This window comes from Borostomias antarcticus (genome assembly GCF_949987555.1).
Source record: "Borostomias antarcticus genome assembly, chromosome: 24".
In the NCBI taxonomy this organism is placed as follows: Eukaryota; Metazoa; Chordata; class Actinopteri; order Stomiiformes; family Stomiidae; genus Borostomias; species Borostomias antarcticus.
This window is the reverse complement of record NC_140257.1, coordinates 2,934,541-2,960,394: the sequence shown is the minus strand read 5'-3', so window position 1 is coordinate 2,960,394 and position 25,854 is coordinate 2,934,541. Positions and strand designations below refer to the sequence as shown.

At 45.0% G+C, this 25,854-nt stretch overlaps 2 protein-coding genes across 2 annotated transcripts; both read left to right on the top strand.

Annotated features, from left to right (window-relative positions):
- Positions 1-1,433: 1,433 nt before the first annotated feature.
- LOC311325226 (H-2 class II histocompatibility antigen, E-D beta chain-like) lies at positions 1,434-4,056 on the top strand (the record flags this gene model as incomplete). Its single annotated transcript, XM_084457894.1, has 5 exons — positions 1,434-1,464; positions 1,730-1,996; positions 2,871-3,152; positions 3,617-3,733; positions 4,031-4,056. 5 exons carry the CDS (start codon positions 1,434-1,436, stop codon positions 4,054-4,056), a joined length of 723 nt encoding a protein of 240 aa, XP_084314020.1.
- Positions 4,057-6,566: 2,510 nt separating this feature from the next.
- LOC311325225 (quinone oxidoreductase-like) lies at positions 6,567-25,845 on the top strand (the record flags this gene model as incomplete). The annotated part of the gene is made up of 6 exons (XM_084457893.1): positions 6,567-6,583; positions 10,956-11,007; positions 11,207-11,356; positions 11,550-11,651; positions 14,295-14,390; positions 25,780-25,845. The coding sequence occupies 6 exons, from the start codon at positions 6,567-6,569 to the stop codon at positions 25,843-25,845; spliced, it is 483 nt and encodes a 160-aa protein (XP_084314019.1).
- Positions 25,846-25,854: the final 9 nt, after the last annotated feature.

Genomic DNA, 25,854 nt, shown 5'->3' with positions numbered 1-25,854 from the left:
TGGACAGCCTGGTTTCTGTGATACAGGATCAGTGAGATTCTCACCCCAACAGTTGATGTAAGTGGATAGGAACGCAGCCATGATCTTTCTTTGTTGTTGTTTTCAGGGGGTAGATTGATTAAATTATGCGTTTTGCTAGTACTTGAGTTATCATATTAATGTAAAAAGGTAAAATAATTAATTGAATAAATCCTTCATGCATTCTCACTTTTACATGATAGCCATTAGTCATCTAGTTCTACTATAACTGAAGCATATAATCAGCCACTTCCCTAATGGCATTATAGGCTTCATGTTATGTACTGTACACTTTCAAGTCCCCATCAATCTGATGATCATTATCTTCTTTTTACATAAAGACCTTTATGTGAGAGGCCTCTGACACCCCAACTCTATGTATTCTATCCCTGCGTTACCTCCTAAGTTCTCATCCACTATGCATTTACACTACAAGCCTGAACAGCCATGTGAGCGTCTACCTAGATACAGATGATGAGGCTGGAAATGACTCATCTGATTGGTCCAAGGGTCCTACACAAGAGACAAAAGAGAGAGAAAAGAAATGTTCAGTTCAGTGTATAATTTAAGTCTTCTCAGTTCTCCTCTCTGTGAAGAAATGACATCAACAACAATTACATGCTTTGCTTGATAAATAAAACATTTTTGGTGGAAATACATCATAGTCTTTCATCATAATGTCTCAGGTTTGTAGTTTTCAGACAGAAACACTTCTCCAGATGCAAATGTTTCCAGAGCTTGCTCTTCGACATCAGTCCCTCCCATATTGTAAACATGAAACATTTTCCCGGTATCTCATTTGATCCCAAGCACACGGTCCATAAGCAGATACACACATTGTGGCATAGGCATGGCACGGATCAGCTCAGACCTTGTTTTGCTGAGGAAACCTTGCACGACTGGCCAAAATGGCTACTAAGGATATTGTTGATTTGGATGTAATTGGTTAATTGAGTTTTAAGTGGTCAGTTGATACCTGTGCTATTCCTTGTGCTGCCCTATAAAGAGATATGTCTGGCTGTTGCTGTAACACTGTCAATATGGTTGGCATGGCTGAATTTAGTGTGAGAGAGTGTGACAGCCTGAAGAGCCAAACATGATGAGTAAACAACGCTCTAACTCAATACAAAGTAAAACTGAATTAAATGTTTGTCAATGTTTAAAAACAATGCTGTATTTATGTAAATGACTGTGTTCTGATTGAGAATTAACTGTTAGTGGCCGACCATACAGTAATAATGAACGTACAATGTTTGACCTCTGCCTAGCAACATGTGACATGTGTTTTTCTGAAGCAGAGATTGGTTTGTTTGGTTAAGAGTCCGTTTATTATCTGAGTGCTCTGCTCTCTTTCATCTAGTTGAGAAGTTGAACGCTGGAGGAACATGTCCTTGTCAACTGTGTTTTCCATTTGCATGGCTGTGGTTCTGTCCACGCAGAAAGCAGGTAGGCTACATTATCATAAACTACACACCGTGAGTCTGTATAATACAGTCTGTATAAAGTCTATGGTATTACCAGGTATAATTAGCTTTCCATCAATGAACTAATGACAGTGATCTTATTGTTACATATTGTTTCATATAACATTTGTATTGAATGTTTCTGAATTGTTCTTTGACATGATTATCATGAATTATGAGAAAATAAAGTGTGTAATGAATTCAGATGAAAACTGTAATTATGCATTATTTGTTCTTCAATATTTCAGGTGGATATGAGGAGTACGTGGTGTCACACTGCTTATTCTCTACAGAGCAACCGCATGAGTTCATATACTCTTATATTTATAATAAGATTGAGTATCTCAGGTTCAACAGCACTAAGGGCAGGTGGGAGGGATACACTGAGTTTGGTCTGCATAATGCTAAGATCTGGAATGATGATCCTGCTGAAATGGCTGTTATGCGAGCGCAGCTGGAGGGTGTCTGCAAGCCCAACGCTGAGCTCAGCCTCCCTGCCGTACTGGAGAAGACAGGTGAGCTGCCCTCCTCACCACAACAACATCACATCTCTCACTCACCAGATGATACGACACCTCTTTCATCTGTTCACTACAAAACCTGTAATGAAGCTTGTCTGGTGGATATGTTACGGTCAATGTGAGAAAACGGGGAATGTGAGCTTTTCCCGGTTATTGCGCACATCCCCGACCTCGCGGGGAATGTAGGAGGAACATGTGCGTTTCTCACATCTCCCGGGTAATGAGCACATTCCCCGACCTTGAGGGACATGTGAGAAATTGGTTAGTATTTGGTGGAGAGGGCTTGTGCGCTTAGAGAGTTTAAAGACCAATAATAGAGTAGACATATTAAAGATCAATAATAGAGTAGACATATTAAAGACCAATAATAGAGTAGACATATTAAAGATCAATAATAGAGTAGACATATTAAAGATCAATAATAGAGTAGACATATTAAAGACCAATAATAGAGTAGACATATTAAAGATCAATAATAGAGTAGACATATTAAAGATCAATAATAGAGTAGACATATTAAAGACCAATAATAGAGTAGACATATTAAAGATAAATAATAGAGTAGACATATTAAAGACCAATAATAGAGTAGACATATTAAAGACCAATAATAGAGTAGACATATTAAAGATCAATAATAGAGTAGACATATTAAAGACCAATAATACAGTATATATAATAAAGACCAATAATACAGTATATATAATAAAGACCAATAATACAGTATATATAATAAAGACCAATAATACAGTATATATAATAAAGACCAATAATAGAGTTAATTAATAGAGAACAGAACCCTGATCAATATGATATGAATGATAGTGTTATATGAACTAATGTGTTGCTGTTTTTCCTCCACTATCAGTGGAGCCCTCTGTCAAGCTTCTCTCAGTGACCCCCTCTAGTGGCAGACACCCTGCCATGCTGGTGTGCAGCGCCTATGACTTCTACCCCAAAAAGATCAGAGTGACCTGGAAGAGGGATGGACAGGAAGTGACCTCAGACGTGATCTCCACTGAGGAGTCGGTCAACGGTGACTGGTACTACCAGTTCCACTCCCAACTGGAGTACACGCCCAGATCCGGGGAGAAGATCTCCTGCATGGTGGAGCACGCCAGCCTGGACAGACCCCTCGTGAAGCACTGGGGTGAGTTCACTGTCCAGCTGTTGTTAGGGTGTTGTCATGGTGTACTAGGGTGAGTTCACTGCTCAGCTGTTGTTAGGGTGTTGTCATGGTGTACTAGGGTGAGTTCACTGCTCAGCTGTTGTTAGGGTGTTGTCATGGTGTACTAGGGTGAGTTCACTGCTCAGCTGTTATTAGGGTGTTGTCATGGTGTACTAGGGTGAGTTCACTGCTCAGCTGTTGTTAGGGTGTTGTCATGGTGTACTAGGGTGAGTTCACTGCTCAGCTGTTGTTAGGGTGTTGTCATGGTGTGCTGGGGTGAGTTCAGGTGAGCAGGGTACGAGTGCTGTGTTGTGGCTGGGTACCTGAATGACCCTGACTGTGACTGTGTGTGCTAGCGTATGATAGATGGTGGTCTGTCAGAAGCTACATACAGGACAGCTACAGTGTCATCACATGCTAACAGAAGGGTCATTTCTCCTTGACAGACCCGTCCCTGCCTGAGTCTGAGAGGAATAAGATCGCCATCGGGGCGTCTGGGCTGGTGCTGGGACTGGTCTTTGCACTGGCTGGACTCATCTACTACCAGAAGAAGAAATCCAATGGTGAGTCATCAGCTGTGTGTAGAGAACATGAACAGTCTTCATAGTCATCTGTGTGTAGAGAACATGTACAGTCTTCATAGTCATCCAGTCTTCACAGTCATCTGTGTGTTATGTACGCAGCACACTAAAATAATCATGATGTAAGAAAGATTCACTGATACATTGAGAGATGTATTTTTCAAGAATACTGCTCCTGTGTTCAGTGGATGGTGGCAGCAAGGTTGATTTATTTGTTGAAATATCACATAGTGATTGTGTCACCTCTGTCTCTTCACCCTCTCTGTGTTTATTTCACAGGGCGGATGCTGGTGCCTGCTAGCTAAGGTGAGACTCCTCTTGTCACAGAAAAGTTTCACCAACTACTACAACTGACTGTGCCTGATGGTCATTGTAACGGTTTTCTTTTATCTTCTCAGGTTTGCAGGTCTGTTTCTGAATCCACTGCTGAACTAGACCTGATATTAGAGCTTCCTTCTAACCAGAAATCTCAGTTCAAATGAAATAACGCTAAAATGCTTGAGCGTAATACAATATCTTTGCTCCATATTAACCAATACTGTCTTAAGAAGGCCATACATATGTGTTATGAGTTTGTCTCTCTATATGCAACAAAAATATTCCCTTTAATACGCAAAAAATGCATTGTCCTGTGTGTTCTGAATCAATAATGCACTGTCCTGGGTGTTATTAATCAAAAATGCACTGTCCTGGGTGTTATTATTCAATAATGCACTGTCCTGGGTGTTATTAATCAATAATGCACTGTCCTGTGTGTTATTAATCAATAATGCACTGTCCTGGGTGTTATTAATCAATAATGCACTGTCCTGTGTGTTATTAATCAATAATGCACTGTCCTGGGTGTTATTAATCAATAATGCACTGTCCTGGGTGTAATTAATCAATAATGCACTGTCCTGGGTGTTATTAATCAATAATGCACTGTCCTGGGTGTTATTAATCAACTGTACCAGGGTTATAAGATCCACATATCAATAATAGTCATGTATGAGAGTTGGAGTCATTTCCCTCTGGTTTCTAGTCTAAACTGGGTGTCTGTGGAGAAACAGCATTAGCAGGACAAGTGACTGGAGGACATCCTGAGTCTGACACCAAACATCACTGACAACTTCAGACACTCTTTGTGGCAGGTTAGAGGTCTGTACAAAGGCCTGTTTACTTGGTTCCTACAGGTCTTAACCTGTCTCTGCTAGAGGATAACCAGGCCAAGGTTTATCACACTGTATCCATCCTTTGCCAACAAATATGCATTATTGTAATGTTACAGTATATTCACCTTAAGTCAATAATCTACATGAGAATCCACTGTACTTGGGAGCTTCAGGACTGCTTCAACTTCAGGACAGGTCTTCAAACCTAACATATACTCCAGTATGAGAGTCCTTGTTGCACTAATGTATTGCTTTTTTTCACCATGTATTAACTAATGATTAACATACAGTCAAGTGTTGGTAAATGTATGATAATGATAATCTAATGTTGGCATTCAGAGGGGAGTAAACTACTGTTCAGGAGAATAACTCAGTTGTATTCTTTCTTTTCATTTGTTTGTGAGATACAGCAGTGTTATCAGCTAAAGCTTGCCTTGTGTCTAATGTTAGAGCCAGTCAACTATTACAGTACGCAGAGCTCTGTTTAGATGAACTATTACACTTCAGTTGGTGTCTGTTTAAATGAACTAGGCTATTACAGTACGGTTGGTGTCTGTTTAAATGAACTAGGCTATTACAGTACGGCTGGTGTCTGTTTAAATTAACTAGGCTATTACAGTACGGTTGGTGTCTGTTTAAATGAACTAGGCTATTACAGTACGGTTGGTGTCTGTTTAAATGAACTAGGCTATTACAGTACGGTTGGTGTCTGTTTAAACGTGGTGGTGGTTTCAGGTTCTGTTATTGGACTATAACATTAGCTTAATGATTGATACAAAATGTCTTTCTCTTATAATTCTTTTACCTCTTGCTTAGCGTGTGCACAATCTACTGTAGGAGCTAACAGAAGAACATCTTACCTGTTTGATGTAGAATGTGACTAATAAAGAACATGTCACTACTCGTTGTGTCTTGTCACTACAAGAGGACTTTGTGATAACATTGTGCCACTTTTGACCTCAATATTACTATTAGTAGTGTGATGCCCGCAAAAGTTTGGACCACATGTCAGGACCAAAATTAATTTACTACCTGATATAAGAAACATATTAATAGAAATTTCTGCACTGTTAGTCAAGTCACAATTATGTTTGGTTTCTGTGATTTATTGCGCAAGACAAGACAATTAAGCTAATTAGCAAAGCTAATTTCTTACAGTGTATATGTTACGTTCCACTTTAGTTAGGCCTACAGTCCAATATGTTTGTCCGTTTCGTGCTTTTGTTCTCTCTTTCTTGCTCTCCTTGAGTTCTAGGCTCCTGTTCCCCATTGGTCGTCTGTCCTGTCCGTCATCGTTAGCTGTGCTGGCAATCATCCCTGTTCCACGTGCCGCCAGCTAATCGTCTCGTCCTGTCAGCCAATCATCTCATTGTGTCACTTTACTGTTGTCCAATCAGGGTGTTCTGCTGTTTATTTAAACCTTTGTCTCCCCTGTATGTTTAGGTAGTGGCATTTGATTTTTGTTAGGTAGGCTGTCTGTTCTGTTTTGTACTCCTAGATTCATGTTATTACCTCACGTTCTGTTCTGTCTTTGTAGCCCCTTTTTGTTATGGGTTTCTGTCTGTCCTGTTGTTCCTGTCCCCCCATAGTTAGTTCCAGGGGAGGGTTAGGGAGGTAGGCTAGCGGCCCATGGGTTTACATTCTCACACGTAGGTAACTCGATGTCTAAATACACCAGGTAAGCTTCTTTGGTCAGGTGCTACCTTTTGTATTTTAGTGGGCTTAGTCTAGGAGGGATAGTTTAGGGATGGATAGTGAGGACGATGGTTTGTACATCTAGGTAAGTAAGTGATTAGGGTAGTGTTCAAGGGATTAGAATAGGAACGGGTTTAGGTACTTTGTTATTTTGGCACCTGTACCGCCCCTCCCCTTAGCTTGTCCTGAGGAGAGCTTGTCCTCATGTTTTCATTGTTTAATGTTGTCTCGTTACCCGTCTCTTACAGTATCACCTTTTTGTACCACAATAAACCTAACAAGGTTATTGTTACTTGGTCGTCCGTCTACCTTTTTGGATATTAGTTGTGTTTGTTTTTGCCACTGCTTCCATAGTCTCTGCCTTACATTACCCATACTTGGCCACACGCAGGCACTGCTTGTTGCGTTTGCCCCTCTCCCTCTACACCCCTAAACATAACAGCCTGAGAGGAGACGGAACAGTATAGTTTTCGAAAACTGAGGTAATCCACACAGCCGCCAGAAGGCGTGTTCATAGGCGGAACATATATTCCCTAACCTGCTATTTCCCCCGTGTCCTTTTAGTATTACTCATGCACACTTCCGGCTTAAACTAGCCAACTCATTGATCTGGAGCGGGAAGTATAATTGTTATTGATAAATGCTCTATGTGTTATTTAGACAAGTATGGCTGTAAGCCAGCACACCTAGACAAGAGGCAGTGGTTTTTTGTGCATGGATGTAAGCCAGCGCACCTAGAATAGCGTTTGTCTGGTTATCACTCCCTCCCTCCCTCCCTCCCTCCCTCCCTCCGATCAATGTTGACCTGCATTTCTCTGTTGTCACCACAAGAGGCAGTAGTCCCAGCACACCAAAATAAAGAAGGACACCAAAATCAACCTGCCGATCTCCACTGCACAAGTAGAGTAGTGGTGAGAGCATAGGACTCCCACCCAGGAGACGAGGGTTCAAGGCCCCAGTGGGGATGACTTTATGGGACTATACCCCAAACCTCCACATGGTCATCCTTTCACTCCAACCTTTACCCCTTGCCTTATAGGTCAAAGAAGTTGAACCAATTGCAGCAAAATAGCTAACGTTACAGGAATAATCAGTGTGATTAGCATTGGAAGCATTGGAACTGATGTGTCCAGGCGACAAGACCTATCTTAAAGGTACGCGATGTAGTTTTTGACCACTAGTATGCGCTCTAGAGCAAATTTGAGAAGGTGGTCCCCGAAAATTGCGTATACGTCATTTCTCGCACGCGCACGAGGACGCACGAGCAAGCGCACGAACACGCGCCGAGCACATAATAGTGACGTTATACCCCCATATTCCAGCAGTTCGTTGCTGATTGGCTCAATTCACGGCGGGGTATTTTAGAAAGAACTTCGAGAGACAACCAAGTTAGCTATCTAGCTACAGTATACACAGGGTTGGGAAGGTTACTTTTAAAAAGTAATCCCTTACAGTTACAAGTTACTTGTGAAAAATTGTAGTCAGTAACGTAATCCGATTACCACAATTTAAAAGTAAAGTAAGGGATTACTTTCAGTTACTTTTGGATTAGGCTACTTTAAATAAAATGTACTGTGTATTTCACCAGAAATCCTACATTATTTATTATTTTACTGTGTTCTAGAGCTGACAACATAGAACAGCAGTTGCCCAGCGCCCGCCCAGTTAGAGCAAGTGTTAATGCCAAGAGGTTAGGGTGCGTGTCATCTTGCCTTGGCTAGTTAATTGCAGTCTGCAAAACACAACACTTGTTGCTAATGTAGCTAACGTTAGGTGTAAACGTCGGAGCCAGCTCTAAACTCCAGCTCTAATGCATTCTAAGCAGCTGTGATTGGCGCTATTCAGCTATAGGCTACAGCTTGCCAGTGGACACACAGCCTTATATATTATGGATAAAGCACCCACTGACCAGTTTTCCCAGGCAGTTAGTTATAGCTCTTGAATAATGGTGCGTTCGTTTATAACTGGGAGGTGGCAAATTGCGACTTGCTACTAGGAATTATTAAATAAAACACCGCATGAACTCGCACTTCCTCGTCGCAAATTCGGATATGTTTCTCAGCCCCCAGTTGCTCGAATGCACTAGATATAACTAGGTAACTGTGATATAATGGTATATAGATATAACTAGGTAACTGTGATATAATGGTATATAGATATAACTAGGTAACTGTGATATAATGGTATATAGATATAACTAGGTGACTGTGATATAATGGTATATAGCTCGAATGCACACAGGTCGGAGGTAGGTATTTTGCCACTTGCGACTTGCCACCTCCGACCACAAACGAATGCACCATAACACCGACAGGCACTATTGAGTGAAAATAATCTGAATGGGCGCTTGGGTCTGGTTTTCTGGTTGAACATTAGTGTTATACTGTAGAAGCCTACTACTAGCTAATTTAGCTGTCAGTGGAAGTAATGTTAACGTTAGCTACCCTAACGTTTGACATTAGCTAACGTTAACTTACCGGCAAATGTTTTTTCAGGTTGGACATTGAGTCCTTGGCCGTCGAGAGGGTTTTGTTGGCTGGGAGGCATAGTTTACACTGTGCTGTAATATTGTTGTGGTTCTGTGACAGGTAAATAAAAAAAATGCTGGTATTTCCAGCTATTCCAGATATTTGTGCCATGATGCCCGTGCTGCTCGCTGTCTGTCTGGCAGCTGTGGTCCAACGAGCACATCAATGGGAATGTTGTTGGCGCGCTGCGCGCAATTGGTATTACTAGCCTACTTCTTCTTTTTTTTTTTTAAGCTATTTTGTAAAACTGATGAGGAGGCGAGGGGTGATTGTAATCACGCCTGTAATCCCCGTTACTATGCAAATGTAACTGTAATCTAGATTACATATTTTAAATTGTACTGTAACGGATTACAGTTACAGTTTTTTTGTAATCTGATTACGTAACGGCGTTACATGTAATCCGTTACTCCCCAACCCTGGCGACAGCACACACAACACACACACACACACAACACACACACAACACACACACAACACACACAGCACACACAACACACAAAACACACACACACAACACACGTAAGTGAGGGGAAACACAGCACACACAACACACACAACACACACACACAACACACGTGAGTGAGGGGAAACACAGCACACACAACACACACACACACACACAACACACACAACACACACACAACACACACAACACACACACACAACACACACACAACACACACACACACAACACACAACACACAACACACACACACCACACACACAACACACACAACACACACTCACAACACACACACACACAACACAAAACACACACACAACACACACACAACACACACACACACACACACATCTTCAGTGGTCGCCGGTGGAAATAGATCCCTGCATTTCTCCCATCCAAGCCGTCCTCCTCCAGGGGCAGTCAGGAGCAGTGGGCAGCCTGGTCAGTGTCCTCCTCCAGGGGCAGCCAGGAGCAGTGGGCAGCCTGGTCAGTGTCCTCCTCCAGGGGCAGCCAGGAGCAGTGGGCAGCCTGGTCAGTGTCCTCCTCCAGGGGCAGCCAGGAGCAGTGGGCAGCCTGGTCAGTGTCCTCCTCCAGGGGCAGTCAGGAGCAGTGGGCAGCCTGGTCAGTGTCCTCCTCCAGGGGCAGCCAGGAGCAGTGGGCAGCCTGGTCAGTGTCCTCCTCCAGGGGCAGCCAGGAGCAGTGGGCAGCCATCGTTCATGGCGCCCGGGGACCAGGTCCAAGTGCTCAGTCCAAGTCCTGGTCAGGGACCGGACTGAAGAGCTTCTGTTCTTCTGCATGTAGTCTAGTAGGTGTAGTAGTGTTTATGTAGTATGTGTCTATATAGTAGGTGTAGTAGTGTCTATATAGTAGGTGTAGTATGTGTCTATATAGTAGGTGTAGTAGTGTCTATATAGTAGGTGTAGAAGTGTCTATATAGTAGGTGTAGTAGTGTCTATATAGTAGGTGTACTATGTGTCTATATAGTAGGTGTAGTAGTGTCTATATAGTAGGTGTAGTAGTGTATATAGTAGGTGTACTATGTCTATATAGTAGGTGTAGTAGTGTCTATATAGCATGTGTAGTAGTGTATATAGTAGGTGTAGTAGTGTCTAATGTACAGTATATAGCATGTGTAGTAGCCTAGGGGTGTATAATAAATGGAGAAGGCTGTTTTCACTGGTCTGTCTAGGAGGTCGACTAGAGGTCAGAGACACTAAGGCTGTGTTGTGTTGTGATTGACGCAGGGCCCAGACTAAGGCTGTGTTGTGTTGTGATTGACGCAGGGCCCAGACTAAGGCTGTGTTGTGTTGTGATTGACGCAGGGCCCAGACTAAGGCTGTGTTGTGTTGTGATTGACGCAGGGCCCAGACTAAGGCTGGAGAGACGGTGCTCATACATGGAGCCAGTGGAGGGGTGAGTTCAGCTTGTGTCTGTGTGTGTGTGTGTGTGTGTGTGTGTGTGCTCTTGCACGCGTGCGTACGTGTGTGTGTGAACTCGAGTGTGTGACTAATTAATTGGGCTTTGGTCTGTTGGTCTGACGATCGTGTGTGTGTGAGTGTGTGCGTGCGTGTGTGTGTGTGCGTGCGTGCTTGCGTGTGTGTGTGTGTGTCAGGTGGGGGTGGCAGCATGTCAGCTGGCCCGGGTGCGGGGTCTGAGGGTGTTGGGGACGGCCCGGACCCCCGAGGGGGTGGAGTTGGTCCTGAAGAACGGAGCCCACCTGGCCTTCAACCACCGAGAGCCGGGGTACACCTCCCACATCCTGGTAGGAACAACTCTGCTGCTGTTTCCAAGCTGAGGGAGGTCTGCCCCTATGGAAAGACCAAGGGACATGGTTTCGTGTATGCGTGTGTGCGTGTGTGTGTGTGTGTTTGTGTGTGTGTGTGTGTGTGTGTGTGTGTGTGTGTGTGTGTGTGTGTGTGTGTGTGTGTGTGTGTGTGCGCGCGTGTGTGACCCAGGAGGCGACCGGGGGTCAGGGTGTGGACGTGGTGGTGGAGATGCTAGCCAACGTGAACCTGAGCAGCGACCTGCAGATACTGACCCACGGAGGCCGAGTCACGGTCAGTAGGACAGGATCCCTGACACTGACCCTAACCCCTGACCCTAACCCTTCATCTCCACCACTATGAACCACCAGTAGGACAGGATCCCTGACCCTAACCCTAACCCCTGACCCTAACTCTTCATCCCCACCTCTATGAACCACTACTCATGAACACAACAAGAAATGCACAGTTTTACATGAGAGAAAAAAGTGCACTTTACTACAGGGTCTCCAGACCCCACAGCATGTGTTGTGTTGTGCTGTGTCATGTTGTTGTGTTCTGTTGTGTCATGTTGTTGTGTTCTGTTGAGTCATGTTGCTGTATTTTCCTGAGTCATGATGCTGTATATTCCTGAGTCATGTTGCTGTGTTTTCCTGAGTCATGATGCTGTATATTCCTGAGTCATGTTGCTGTGTTTTCCTGTGTCATGCTGCTGTGTTTTCCTGTGTCATGTTGCTGTGTTTTTCTTTGTCATGTTCCTGTGAAGGTCGATGATCGATTTCGTTATCGTATCATCTGATCTGAGGCCATGCGTTTTGGACACTCGGGTAAAGAGAGGGGCAGAGCTGTCCACTGATCACCATCTGGTGGTGAGCTGGTTTCGATGGCGGGGGAAACTTCTGGACAGACCTGGAAAACCCAAGCGTGTAGTGAGGGTGAACTGGGAACGTCTGGAGGAAGAGCCTGTCCGGAGAGATTTCAATTGCCACCTCCGGCGGAGCTTCTCAGGCATCCCTGTGGAGGTTGGGGACATCGAGCATGAGTGGTCGGTGTTCAAAGCCTCCATTGCTGAAGCTGCGGCTGGGAGCTGTGGCCTGAGGGCCATAGGTACCTCAAGGGGCGGTAACCCTCGGACACCGTGGTGGACAGCAGTGGTGAGGGAAGCGGTCCGACTGAAGAAGGAGGCCTTCCGGGTTATGTTAGCCCAGGAGACCCCAGAAACAGTTGCAGGGTATCGACTGGCCCAGAGGGCTGCGGCTTCGGCCGTGACCAAGGCAAAACAGCGGGTGTGGGAGGAGTTCGGAGAAACCATGGAGAAGGACTTTCGGTCGGCACCAAAATGTTTCTGGAAGACCATCAGACACCTCAGGAAGGAAAAGCGGGCGACCATCCAAGCTGTATACAGCAAGGAGGGGACACTGCTGACCTCAACTGAGGAGGTTGTTGAGCATTGGAAGGAGCACTTTGAGGAACTCCTGAACCCGACTAATCGGAAGATGATGGGGGGTCATCAATTTCCTTGGAGGAGTTCACTGAGGTAGTCAAACAACTCCACAGTGGCAAAGCCCCAGGGACTGATGAGATCCATCCAGAAATGCTGAAGGTGCTTGGTGTTGAGGGGCTGTCTTGGTTGACATGCCTCTTTAACATTGCGTGGAAGTCTGGGTCAGTGCCAAAGCAGTGGCAGACTGAGGTGGTAGTCCCAATATTAAAAAAGGGGACCAGAGGGTGTGTGCCAATTAAAGAGGCATCACATTACTCAGCCTCCCAGGGAAAGTGTACTCCAAGGTGCTGGAAAGGAGGGTGCGGCCGATAGTCGAACCTCAGATCGATGAGGAACAATGCGGATTTCGTCCTGGTCGTGGAACCACCGACCAGCTCTTCACTCTCGCGAGGATCTTGGAGGGGGCTTGGGAGTTTGCCCAACCTGTCTACATGTGTTTTGTGGACTTGAAGAAGTCTTACGACCGAGTCCCTCGAGAGGTCTTGTGGAGGGTTATACAGGAGTTTGGGGTGAGGGGGTCCCTACTTAGGGCCATCCAATCCCTGTACACCCAGAGTGAGAGCTGTGTCCGGGTCCTCGGCAGTAAGTCGTCTTCCTTTCCGGTGGGGGTTGGCCTCCACCAGGGCTGCGCTTTGTCACCAATCCAATTTTCATGGACAGGATATCGAGGCGTAGCCGTGGGGAGGTGGGTTTGCAGTTCGGTGAGCTGGGGATCACGTCGCTGCTATTTGCAGATGATGTGGTCCTGATGGCATCATCTGCCTGCGACCTCCAGCACTCTCTGGATAGGTTCATACGGGAGGAGGCCGCGGGGTAGACCCAGGACTAGGTGTCGGGACTACATCTCCACACTGGCCTGTGAGCGGCTAAAGATTCCCCATGCAGAGCTGGTTGATGCTGCCAGGGAAAGGGATGTCTGGGGCCCCCTGCCGGAACTGCTGCCTCCGCGACCCGACCCCGGATAAGCGGATGAAGATGGATGGATGTTGCTGTGTCATGTTGTTGTGTTCTGTTGAGTCATGTTGCTGTGTTTTCCTGTGTCATGTTGATGTGTTTTCCTGAGTCATGTTGCTGTTTTTTCCTGAGTCATGTTGCTGTGTTTTCCTGTGTCATGTTGCTGTGTTGCGCAGTCATGTTGCTGTGTTTTCCTGTGTCATGTTGCTGTGTTTTCCTGTGTCATGTTGCTGTGTTGCACTGTCATGGTTCTGTGTTTTCCTGAGTCATGGTGCTGTGTTTTCCTGAGTCATGGTTCTGTGTTGTGCTGTGTCATGGTTCTGTGTTTTCCTGTGTCATGGTGCTGTGTTTTCCTGAGTCATGTTGCTGTGTTTTCCTGAGTCATGGTGCTGTGTTTTCCTGAGTCATGGTGCTGTGTTTTCCTGAGTCATGGTGCTGTGTTTTCCTGAGTCATGGTGCTGAGTTTTCCTGTGCTGTAGATCGTTGGCAGCAGGGGGCCGATAGAGATCAACCCCAGAGATACGATGGCCAAGGAGTCCAGCATCATGGGAGTAGCGCTGTTCTTCGCTACGCCGGTAAGAACCTGGTGGACTTTGACTATTCCACTATTCAGACATGTCATTAGACTCCATAGAGCCGAGCATGTAGTCTAGATTAGATTAGATTAGATTAGATCTTTATTGTCCCACAGGGGGAAACTCTTTTCCCAGAACTGGATACATTAATCAGATGTACACACACACACACACACACACACACACACACCACAGTTAACAACCTTACAGGACAGCTACACACCACAGTTAACAACCTTACAGGACAGCTACACACACCACGGTTAACAACCTTACAGGACAGCTACACACACACACACACACACCACGGTTAACAACCTTACAGGACAGCTACACACACACACACACACCACGGTTAACAACCTTACAGGACAGCTATACACACACACACACACACACACACACCCCGGTTAGCGGTCAGCCCGGCCGGCTGTTTAAGGCAGCGATGGCTGCAGGGATCAGACTCTTACTGAAGCAGGTCCTTCTGCACCTGAGTGTCCTGTACCTGTGTTCAGAGGGGAGTGTTGAGTGGTGACTGGGTGGGTTAGTGTCCTGTGTTCAGAGGGGAGTGTTGAGTGGTGACTGGGTGGGTTAGTGTACTGTGTTCAGAGGGGAGTGTTGAGTGGTGACTGGGTGGGTTAGTGTCCTGTGTTCAGAGGGGAGTGTTGAGTGGTGACTGGGTGGGTTAGTGTCCTGTGTTCAGAGGGGAGTGTTGAGTGGTGACTGGGTGGGTTAGTGTCCTGTGTTCAGAGGGGAGTGTTGAGTGGTGACTGGGTGGGTTAGTGTCCTGTGTTCAGAGGGGAGTGTTGAGTGGTGACTGGGTGGGTTAGTGTCCTGTGTTCAGAGGGGAGTGTTGAGTGGTGACTGGGTGGGTTAGTGTCCTGTGTTCAGAGGGGAGTGTTGAGTGGTGACTGGGTGGGTTAGTGTCCTGTGTTCAGAGGGGAGTGTTGAGTGGTGACTGGGTGGGTTAGTGTCCTGTGTTCAGAGGGGAGTGTTGAGTGGTGACTGGGTGGGTTAGGGTCCTGTGTTCAGAGGGGAGTGTTGAGTGGTGACTGGGTGGGTTAGTGTCCTGTGTTCAGAGGGGAGTGTTGAGTAGTGACTGGGTGGGTTAGTGTCCTGTGTTCAGAGGGGAGTGTTGAGTGGTGACTGGGTGGGTTAGGGTCCTGTGTTCAGAGGGGAGTGTTGAGTGGTGACTGGGTGGGTTAGGGTCCTGTGTTCAGAGGGGAGTGTTGAGTGGTGACTGGGTGGGTTAGTGTCCTGTGTTCAGAGGGGAGTGTTGAGTGGTGACTGGGTGGGTTAGTGTCCTGTGTTCAGAGGGGAGTGTTGAGTGGTGACTGGGTGGGTTAGTATCCTGTGTTCAGAGGGGAGTGTTGAGTGATGACTGGGTGGGTTAGTGTCCTGTGTTCAGAGGGGAGTGTTGAGTGGTGACTGGGTGGGTTAGTGTCCTGTGTTCAGAGGGGAGTGTTGAGTGGTGACTGGGTGGGTTAGTGTCCTGTGTTCAGAGGGGAGTGTTGAGTGGTGACTGGGTGGGTTAGTGTCCTGTGTTCAGAGGGGAGTGTTGAGTGGTGACTGGGTGGGTTAGTGTCCTGTGTTCAGAGGGGAGTGTTGAGTGGTGACTGGGTGGGTTAGTGTCCTGTGTTCAGAGGGGAGTGTTGAGTGGTGACTGGGTGGGTTAGTATCCTGTGTTCAGAGGGGAGTGTTGAGTGGTGACTGGGTGGGTTAGTGTCCTGTGTTCAGAGGGGAGTGTTGAGTGGTGACTGGGTGGGTTAGTGGCCTGTGTTCAGAGGGGAGTGTTGAGTGGTGCCTGGGTGGGTTAGTGTCCTGTGTTCAGAGGGGAGTGTTGAGTGGTGACTGGGTGGGTTAGTGGCCTGTGTTCAGAGGGGAGTGTTGAGTGGTGCCTGGGTGGGTTAACATTTCCACTTCTCTCTCCCCCCCCCCCCTCTCTCCCCTCTCTCTCTCCCTCCTCTCTCTCCCTCCTCTATTTCTCTCTCTCTCTCCCTCCTCTCTCTCCCTCCTCTCTCTTTCCTCCTCTCTGTCTCTCTCGCTCTCCCTCCTCTCTCTCCCTGCTCTCTCTCTCCCTCCTCTCTCTCTCTCTCTCCTCTTTCTCTCTGTCTCCCTCTCTCTCTTCCTCCTCTCTCTCTCCCTCCTCTCTTTCACTCTCTCTCCCTCCTCTCTCTTTCTCTCCATGTTCTCTCTCTCTCCTCTCTTTGTCTCTCTCACTCCTCTATTTCTCTCTCTCTACCCCCTCTCTTTCTCTCTCCCTCCTCTCTCTCCCTCTCTCGCTCTCTCCCTCCTCTCTCTCTCTCTCCCTCCTCTCTCCCTCTCTCCCTCTCTCTGTCTCTTTCTCTCTCTCTCTCTCTCCCTCACTCTCTCTCTCTCCCTCTCTCTCTCTCCCCCTCTCTCTCTCTAATTCAAATAAGCTTTATTGGCACGATAGTTGAAAAGAAGCCACATTGCCAAAGCAGTACATAAAATCAACATTCAGAAAATCAACATTTAGATTATGTATAAATAAATGAATAAATCAAAAGTGAGTGTGAGGGTGTGTTATCTCTGACAGTGAGGGGTCTGGGTTGCTGCGTGTTCAGCTCCCATACCCAGACCCAGCCCCGCGGAGTGAGTATCAGTGATTATGTGATAGTAATTACGTGTTTGTGTATAAAAACATAACATACACAACAAAACATGAAGCTATATATCAACAATACAATCAAAAGCATTTAACAACAGTTCAATTTATAATATAATAACATGGGGAGCTGGCAATATCCTTCAGATGTAATCACTCTGAGATGTTTGCTATACAGTAGAACTTGTTTCCCTTAATGTATGGCAACAGTCAACATATTTAGCAGCTAATAATGCACACTGACTTTTCTCTCCACATAAATATGTCAGTTTCTCGGGATCAGGGAGGTGAATAAACTCAGGATATATATTATTTATTTGATCAAAGAAAATCTCTCTTAAATGTTTATCTTTCTCACAATATAATAAGAAGTGAGATTGTGTTTCAACATCTCCCTGATGACAAAGTGAACACAGCCTGGCCTCCTTGGGTAGCCAGTACTGCCTGTGTGGCCTGGTTCTATGGCCAGGCTGTGTCCCCTCAGTCTGGACCCTGGTTCTATGGCCAGGCTGTGTCCCCTCAGTCTGGACCTGGTTCTATGGCCAGGCTGTGTCCGCTCAGTCTGGACCCTGGTTCTATGGCCAGGCTGTGTCCCCTCAGTCTGGACCCTGGTTCTATGGCCAGGCTGTGTCCCCTCAGTCTGGACCCTGGTTCTATGGCCAGGCTGTGTCCCCTCAGTCTGGACCTGGTTCTATGGCCAGGCTGTGTCCCCTCAGTCTGGACCCTGGTTCTATGGCCAGGCTGTGTCCGCTCAGTCTGGACCCTGGTTCTATGGCCAGGCTGTGTCCCCTCAGTCTGGACCCTGGTTCTATGGCCAGGCTGTGTCCCCTCAGTCTGGACCTGGTTCTATGGCCAGGCTGTGTCCCCTCAGTCTGGACCTGGTTCTGTGGCCAGGCTGTGTCCGCTCAGTCTGGACCCTGGTTCTAAGGCCAGGCTGTGTCCGCTCAGTCTGGACCTGGTCAACGTTTTCCACAGTCTTCTATCAGTCACTGCAGTCAAGTATCCTGCTACCGTGTACTCTCTGTTTAGGGTCAAATAGAAATCTAACTTACTTTGTGATTTGGTGGTTTCATGCCAATATTTGATATCCTTTTCTTTTTGTTTTCAGATGATTTGGTTGGGCCAGGTTGATTGGTGTTCGTCCTGAGGCCCTGGTATGTGTGGGCAGAGTTTCAGGATCAACTAGGGCTCTTCTCCAGATTCTGGGGATCTTGAGTTGTCGCAAGCAGGAAGAGAGGAACTCTCTTAACCAGGACTTCAAGAAAGGCGCGGCATGGAGTATAAGCTCCGGGCAGATAGAATCAGGCCCTAGGGCTTTCCCTGGCCTTACATGCTGGAGGGCAGCAGCAAACTCCTCTGGTGTGAATTCACCAGAGATGTTACCACCGCTAGGAGTTGTGTCCTTCCAGAGGTCAGACACTTCTTTAGCCACGAGACGTGACGATCCGCGGTCTTTGCCCTCAGGTGTCCCACTTTTCACAAATTGTGATGCGATTTTGTTTGCAAAGATGGGGCAGTGATGGGGGGAGTGTCTGGACCTACCAGTGAGGTTGTTAAGGATGCTCCATGCCTTGCGGCTGGAGTGTGAGAAGTCGATGGAGTTAATGGCCTCCTCCCAGCGCTCTTGTCTCCTTCGGCTGAGTCTAGACAGCAGGGCTGAGGCAAGTCTGTCTGACTCAGCTCCTGGGGGGGCCCGGAGGAGGGCACAGTAGAGACTCTCACGCTCCTCATCCCAACACGGTTTGTATCTATTGCGACGTCCGCGTGGGATGGATTCTTGGCCTCTTTCACCAGTATGCTGCAGAGTTCCCGGTACGCCTCGTCCACGTTGTTGGTGTTAGGTGGTGGGAGGCACCTTGTGGATCTATGGGTAAGGAGGCGGTAGCGTTTCCAGGTGGCCTTTCAGAAGTTCCATCGCTTCACCGGCTCACTCGGGACGAGGTCCACGAGTTTAGGCATGGTTATCAACGATGGTCGATGTTGGGACCACGGGAACTTTCTTAGCACGCGTCTATCAGGGAGCCAGTTATCAACAGCGACGCTCACGAATGCCAAGTCAGGATTGGTCCCAGTTTTCCAGCGACCTGAGACAAAGCTGGCTGAGCCCTTGGGATCGTACAACAGGGCCAGGCTGTTGGCAGACTTTGCTTCGCTTACGGTGGTTAATCGCAGCTACTGACCATGAGAAGTTGTCTGGTGTCGGCCTCGCCACAAATGAACTATTCATTCATTCATCATGCATTCATTCATTCACACAAACAGATTATATATAAACCTCTTTCTCTTTCTCTCTCTCTCTCTCTAGTGTTGAATTCAACCATGAATGCACAAAGAGAACCACAACATGGCCATTCAAAATCCCCCAAAAGACAGATTTCTAAATGTACTACATGAATTGCAAAACACTATAACATAAAGTAATTGTGAGTAAAATAAATTATTGGCTTTATATTCTAAAAAAAAGTATTACAATAGGACCGACTGGCTTTTAAAAAAATGTTGAGCATGTTTCTAATATTGGCTCAAAGTGATCATGACAGCTGGCCATCAGTGAAATGATGTGAAAATATTCATAAATGTCACAAAAAATAACACTCAGTGAATACAGTAAATACATACCATAAAATTACTTCAGTCGAGATCACTTTAGTCAAAATTGACCCATTTATTAACATGCAATAATACTGCATATACAGTAGGACCCCACTCATCCGAACTTCAGAGATCCGAACCTCCCGGTCTACCGGACAGTAAAACGTTTAAAAACATGTTTTTTTTAGCCTGCTATCTGGTTACTGGTGGGATTTTCATTACAGTACTGTACCCTACTGTGAATAAATACAGAACTGTATGTTGACCTACATGTTGCCTGTAGGCTGTAGCCTACTGTCACGTTTCATTTCTTTGTTACTTTAATGTCGAGCGCAAAACACAAACGAGTCTGCTGCGCGAGAGCTGCATTCCTTGGTAGCCAGTAAGCGCGTCAGCAACCTGAAGCAGAGGAGCATCGAGTCATTTTTCGTTCCCAGTTAATGGACTTCAGGAACACAGATGTGTTGTAAGCATGTAGATTAGCCTACTAGGCCTACTGTATTTGTTAAATAATAGCCTACAGCCTAGGCCACGTTAGCCTACATCGGTTGTTTAGGCTGCAATAGCCTAGACACGACAACCTGTCTGTCATTTCATTTTATTTATTTATTTATTATCATTTGCTCTAATTGTTCTAATGTTGGGTTGCCTTTAGGCTATACCATTTTGTTCTGCGAGTACAATAGCCTATCGATGCAGCGTACGCCTCATTTGAGAATAAAGTACTGTATTTGATCAAAGCATGCACTCAAGTGGAAATTCGTTTATTTTATTCTAGGCTATACTGTAGGCCTATTATAGGCTAGGCTGTATGAGTTTAGTTGGCTATTTGATTGCAATTTTGATGCATTTTCACAAGTAATTAAGGGTATTTATCGGTGTATTATGAGTCTATATGAAACAAGTACCACTTATTGAATTTGGTGTATTTTAACATGTTTCAGTCATCCGGACATTTCAGAGATACGAACGACCTTCGGTCCCGTTGGGTTCGGATAAGTGGGGTCCTACTGTACATTTTTTACGCATATTTTTTTTGGCGGTGTGATCTGTTCGGGGGCCCCCTGCCTTCCACGCATGTGGAAAGCGGCAATCTAGATGTTCCCCCCCTCTGGGCCGCTTGGCCCAGAGTGCCCGGGCCGGAAGAGGGAACGGCATCTAGCCCCCTGCCTCTATGACGATCAGAGTGGGCCGCGATCGGGAAGACGCTCGGAGGTAACTCAGCCCACTAAGACCGTCAAAGAGCGCCACAGGAGGACTGCTGTACATTATAGTCCCTGGCCTCCACGGGTCAGCGATTCGTGGAGTCCGAAGGAGATACAGCCTAGTGTCTCTGCCTCCATGGTGACCGGAGGGACCGCTGGATGGCCCTTCGGAGATGTAATGGCAAGAGTGAGCAATGACGTGTTTTGACAGCTTAAATACATGCGCTCTAGCGAGCTGAACCAATGCTATGACAGCTGACAGTCAGCTGGTGGGTTGCATCATACGGTGTGTGACTGATTGGCCTCTGCCGATTAGCCCGGCGTTGACATCCGTGTCTCGCCTGAAGTACGTCGTAGACTTCATTTTTGACCACTGGTATAGATATACTCTTGTATGTAAAATAACATCTCATAAACATGAAACAACAACAAAAACATTTACACTTCCCTAAAGTCAAAATTAAAATTAAAGTTAAAATTAAGCAATAAACCATGAGAGGTTGTGTAGTGATCATATAACAGCTAGGGGGCGTTGTTAGGCACGACGCGAAGCGGACAACACCAACTAGCTGTTATAAAATCACTATAACACACGGCCTCTCGTGGTTTATTGCTTAATTTTAACACGGCTTCCAGCCAATCAGAATCAAGAACCAGAACTAACCGTTGTATAATGATTAAACAATCCATTGCCTTTGGGCTGACATGAGTTTTCTATGAGAACGACTTGACAGTCTGTGTCTTTATACATTCATTTTCAATGAGGGGCCAAAAACACCTCCAGTTGTTATATAGGTACAAATATGCTGTTTTAGGTCGGCTTCAGGTTTCTACAGTACTTTCTCTTTGCTGCTTGACTCCTCTGGACACTCTGCTTGTCAGCATTCCTTGGTTTTGGTGTTGGGTAAAGAGTTCAGCCATATCATTCATGTTTCACTTATACTTCTTATCCTTTTCCTACCCCGACCCTACCCCTGACCCCTGCCTCTATCTGGGCCCAGGCACATTCACGCACAGACAGACATACACCAGTGTTTGCCATGTCTCTCCTATGATGTTATTAGCCTCTCTTACTCTGAAATTGTAATTTAGTGTTTTTTATTGCTTTATAAATGTTCTTAGCCGGTAGACAAACATACTCCAGGAGCTTGCTCGATGGACTTGTTGAGAGGGGTCAGGGAAGAATTTTTACAGCTCACTTATCTGGCCCCCGGGTGATACTGTTTTTTTGCTTCCCTCTGGAATATGTAGGGGTGGGTCGTATGCCCACCTCCCTCGTTCTCTGTAAAGCGCATTGTGTTGCCTCTGGGTATGAAATGCGCTATACAAATAAAGCTTTCGATTGATTGATTGATTGACTTCTCTGTGTGCAATATAATCATGTCTTCAGTTTTTAATTGTGTGGTGTCCATGGTCACCATGTTGGCAAGCGGTCATTTAATACAAACGACGCTAGGCAGGGAGTGTAGCATGCTTCACTTTTGGTTTAGAATCTTGTTCCGCACTCTGTGAAAAAACCTGTGAAACACTGTGAAAAGGATGTATGATTGACTGTTTAAATAATGCAGGGATATAATTTGATACATTTATGATTGACTGTTTGAATGATTCAGGGATATTATTTGATAGATTTATGATTGACGGTTTGAATGATTCAGGGATATTATTTGATAGATTTATGATTGATGGTTTGAATGATTCAGGGATATCATTTGATAGATTTATGATTGATGGTTTGAATGATTCAGGGGTATCATTGTGTCCAGTGTAACGTGTGGGCTGACCTTTGATGACCTCTAACCTGTACGGTGAAGTGTCCTGGTTCAACAAACACACAGAAATTCTATTTCATATACAGTATACTCACACACACACACACTGACACACACACACACACACACGATAGGAGGAGTTGATGTAGCTCTCAGTTATATACAGCTTCTCTTAGTAACTGGTGATGCAAAGAGTCTGAAGCATTTCTATAACATCTGACAATATTGTTCTGTCCAAAGTCGCTCCATATTTTTATGGTTTCAATATTTATTCTATTTCTATTTCAACAGATGACATGGTAAGAACAACTCTCACATAAAATCTGCCATTGGCTGATGAGAGATTAGTGAAGTGAAAGTGGAGTTGTGGGACTTTCCAGACCTCATGTCTTTCAGTGGAGGGGAAGCTGGAGGTAAACACCCTGCTGTAGCAGCACTGACCGGCCCTGAGATGAGGAACAGGACAGACCACAGAACATGGAACAGACCTCTGTCATATCATCACACAGTACAGAAACTCACACCATGGTCCAGGTTGAAGAATAGAGAAATGAACATTTATAAATCTAAATATCAGTCATTTTGAAGAGATACAGACAGATAAAGCCAAGTTGTTTTTATTTAAATTTAACTCTCTTTCTGGACATGTTCAATGTTATTCATTCACTCAGGGGGTTGTTGGGTTTCTAAGTACAGTAGTGTTTGACCAGGTACGCATATTACCATCAGATGAAGAGTTTCCTGCACCTGAAGGCTGTTGTTATGAAGATGACTGGTTTAAACTGACTGTACAAATGACTGTAGTATAAACTATAACTAGCCTACAGCTGGTTGGCTGATAAAGTAGGTTGGACACATGGCCAGAATTTAAAGACCTCCTGTAGGTTAGAGGATAGGTACTTTGCCACAGTCATTGTTGTTTTCAGGGGGGGGACATTTGAAATAATTCATCAAATAATTCAGAAAAAAATACGGATTTTTGGTTGAGCTCCACCAGTAATTTTTTCTGGGAAGGCGCGTCCTACTCTCCAATTGTCAAATAAAGATGTTTGTTTGCTTAGTGTATCACAAATGTATTTGATTTATGATTGACTGTTTGAATGATACAGCCACATCATTTGATTGATTTATGACTGATTGTTTGAATGACTGCTGTGAGGCGACAGTACTAGGTACTGCGCCACCTGTTTGAATGATTGACTGTTTTGAATGAGGCAGGGGTATCATGTGATTGTTTTATGATTGACTGAATGATACGGGTGTATCATTGTGTTCTGTGTAACGTGTAGGCTGACCTTTGATGCCCTCAGTACAGGTCCTAGCTAACTTAACACACGGAAATGAGATAGAAGCCTTCCTCTAATCTTTGGAGCTCTAAAAAATCTGAAGATATTCTTCTGTCCAAAGTCGCTCCATAGTTTTATGGTTTCAATATTCAGGGACTTCTCCAGACTGGTTTGTCTGGACAGCCTGGTTTCTGTGATACAGGATCAGTGAGATTCTCACCCCAACAGTTGATGTAAGTGGATAGGAACGTAGCCATAATCTTTCTTTGTTGTTGTTTTCAGGGGGTAGATTGATTAAATTATGCATTTTGTCAGTACTCGAGTTATCATATTAATGTAAAAATGTAAAATAATTAATTGAATAATCCCGTCATGCATTCTCACTTTTACATGATAGTCATTAGTCATCTAGTTCTACTATAACTGAAGCATATAATCAGCCACTTCCCTAATGGCATTATAGGCTTCATGTTATGTACTGTACACCTTAAAGTCCCCATCAATCTGATGATTATTATCTTCTTTTTACATAAAGACCTTTATGTGAGAGGCCTCTGACACCCCAACTCTATGTATTCTATCCCTGCGTTACCTGCTAACTTCTCATCCACTGTGCATTTACACTACAAGCCTGAACAGCCATGTGAGCGTCTACCTAGATACAGATGATGAGGCTGGAAATGACTCATCTGATTGGTCCAAGGGTCCTACACAAGAGACAAAAGAGAGAGACAATAAATGTTCAGTTCAGTGTATAATTCAAGTCTTCTCAGTTCTCCTCTCTGTGAAGAAATGACATCAACAACAATTACATGCTTTGCTTGATAAATACAACATTTTTGGTGGAAATACATCATTGTCTTTCATCATAATGTCTCAGGTTTGTAGTTTTCCGACAGAAACACTTCTCCAGATGCAAATGTTTCCAGAGCTTGCTCTTCGACATCAGTCCCTCCCATATTGTAAACATGAAACATTTTCCCGGTATCTCATTTGATCCCAAGCACACGGTCCATAAGCAGATACACACATTGTGGCATAGGCATGGCACGGATCAGCTCAGACCTTGTTTTGCTGAGGAAACCTTGCACGACTGGCCAAAATGGCTACTCAGGATATTGTTGATTTGGATGTAATTGGTTAATTGAGTTTTAAGTGGTCAGTTGATACCTGTGCTATTCCTTGTGCTGCCCTATAAAGAGATATGTCTGTCTGTTGCTCTAACACTGTCAATATGGTTGGCATGGCTGAATTTAGGAGAACTGAGTGTGACAGCCTGAAGAGCCAAACATGATGAGTAAACAACGCTCTAACTCAATACAAAGTAAAACTGAATTAAATGTTTGTCAATGTTTAAAAACAATGCTGTATTTATGTAAATGGCTGTGTTCTGATTGAGAATTAACTGTTAGTGAACGACCATACAGTAATAATGAGCGTACAATGTTTGACCTCTACCTAGCAACATGTGACATGTGTTTTTCTGAAGCAGAGATTGGTTTGTTTGGTTAAGAGTCAGTTTATTATCTTAGTGCTCTGCTCTCTTTCATCTAGTTGAGAAGTTAAACGCTGGAGGAACATGTCCTTGTCAACTGTGTTTTCCATTTGCATGGCTGTGGTTCTGTCCACGCAAAAAGCAGGTAGGCTACATTATCATAAACTACACACCGTGAGTCTGTATAATACAGTCTGTATAAAGTCTATGGTATTACCAGGTATAATTAGCTTTCCATCAATGAACTAATGACAGTGATCTTATTGTTACATATTGTTTCATATAAAAATTTTATTAAATGTTTCTGAATTGTTCTTTGACATGATTATCATGAATTATGAGAAAATAAAGTGTGTAATGAATTCAGATGAAAACTGTGATCATGCATAATTTGTTCTTCAATATTTCAGGTGGATATGAGCACTACGGGGTGGCACACTGCTTATACTCTACAGAGCAACCGCATGAGTACATAAGGTCTTATA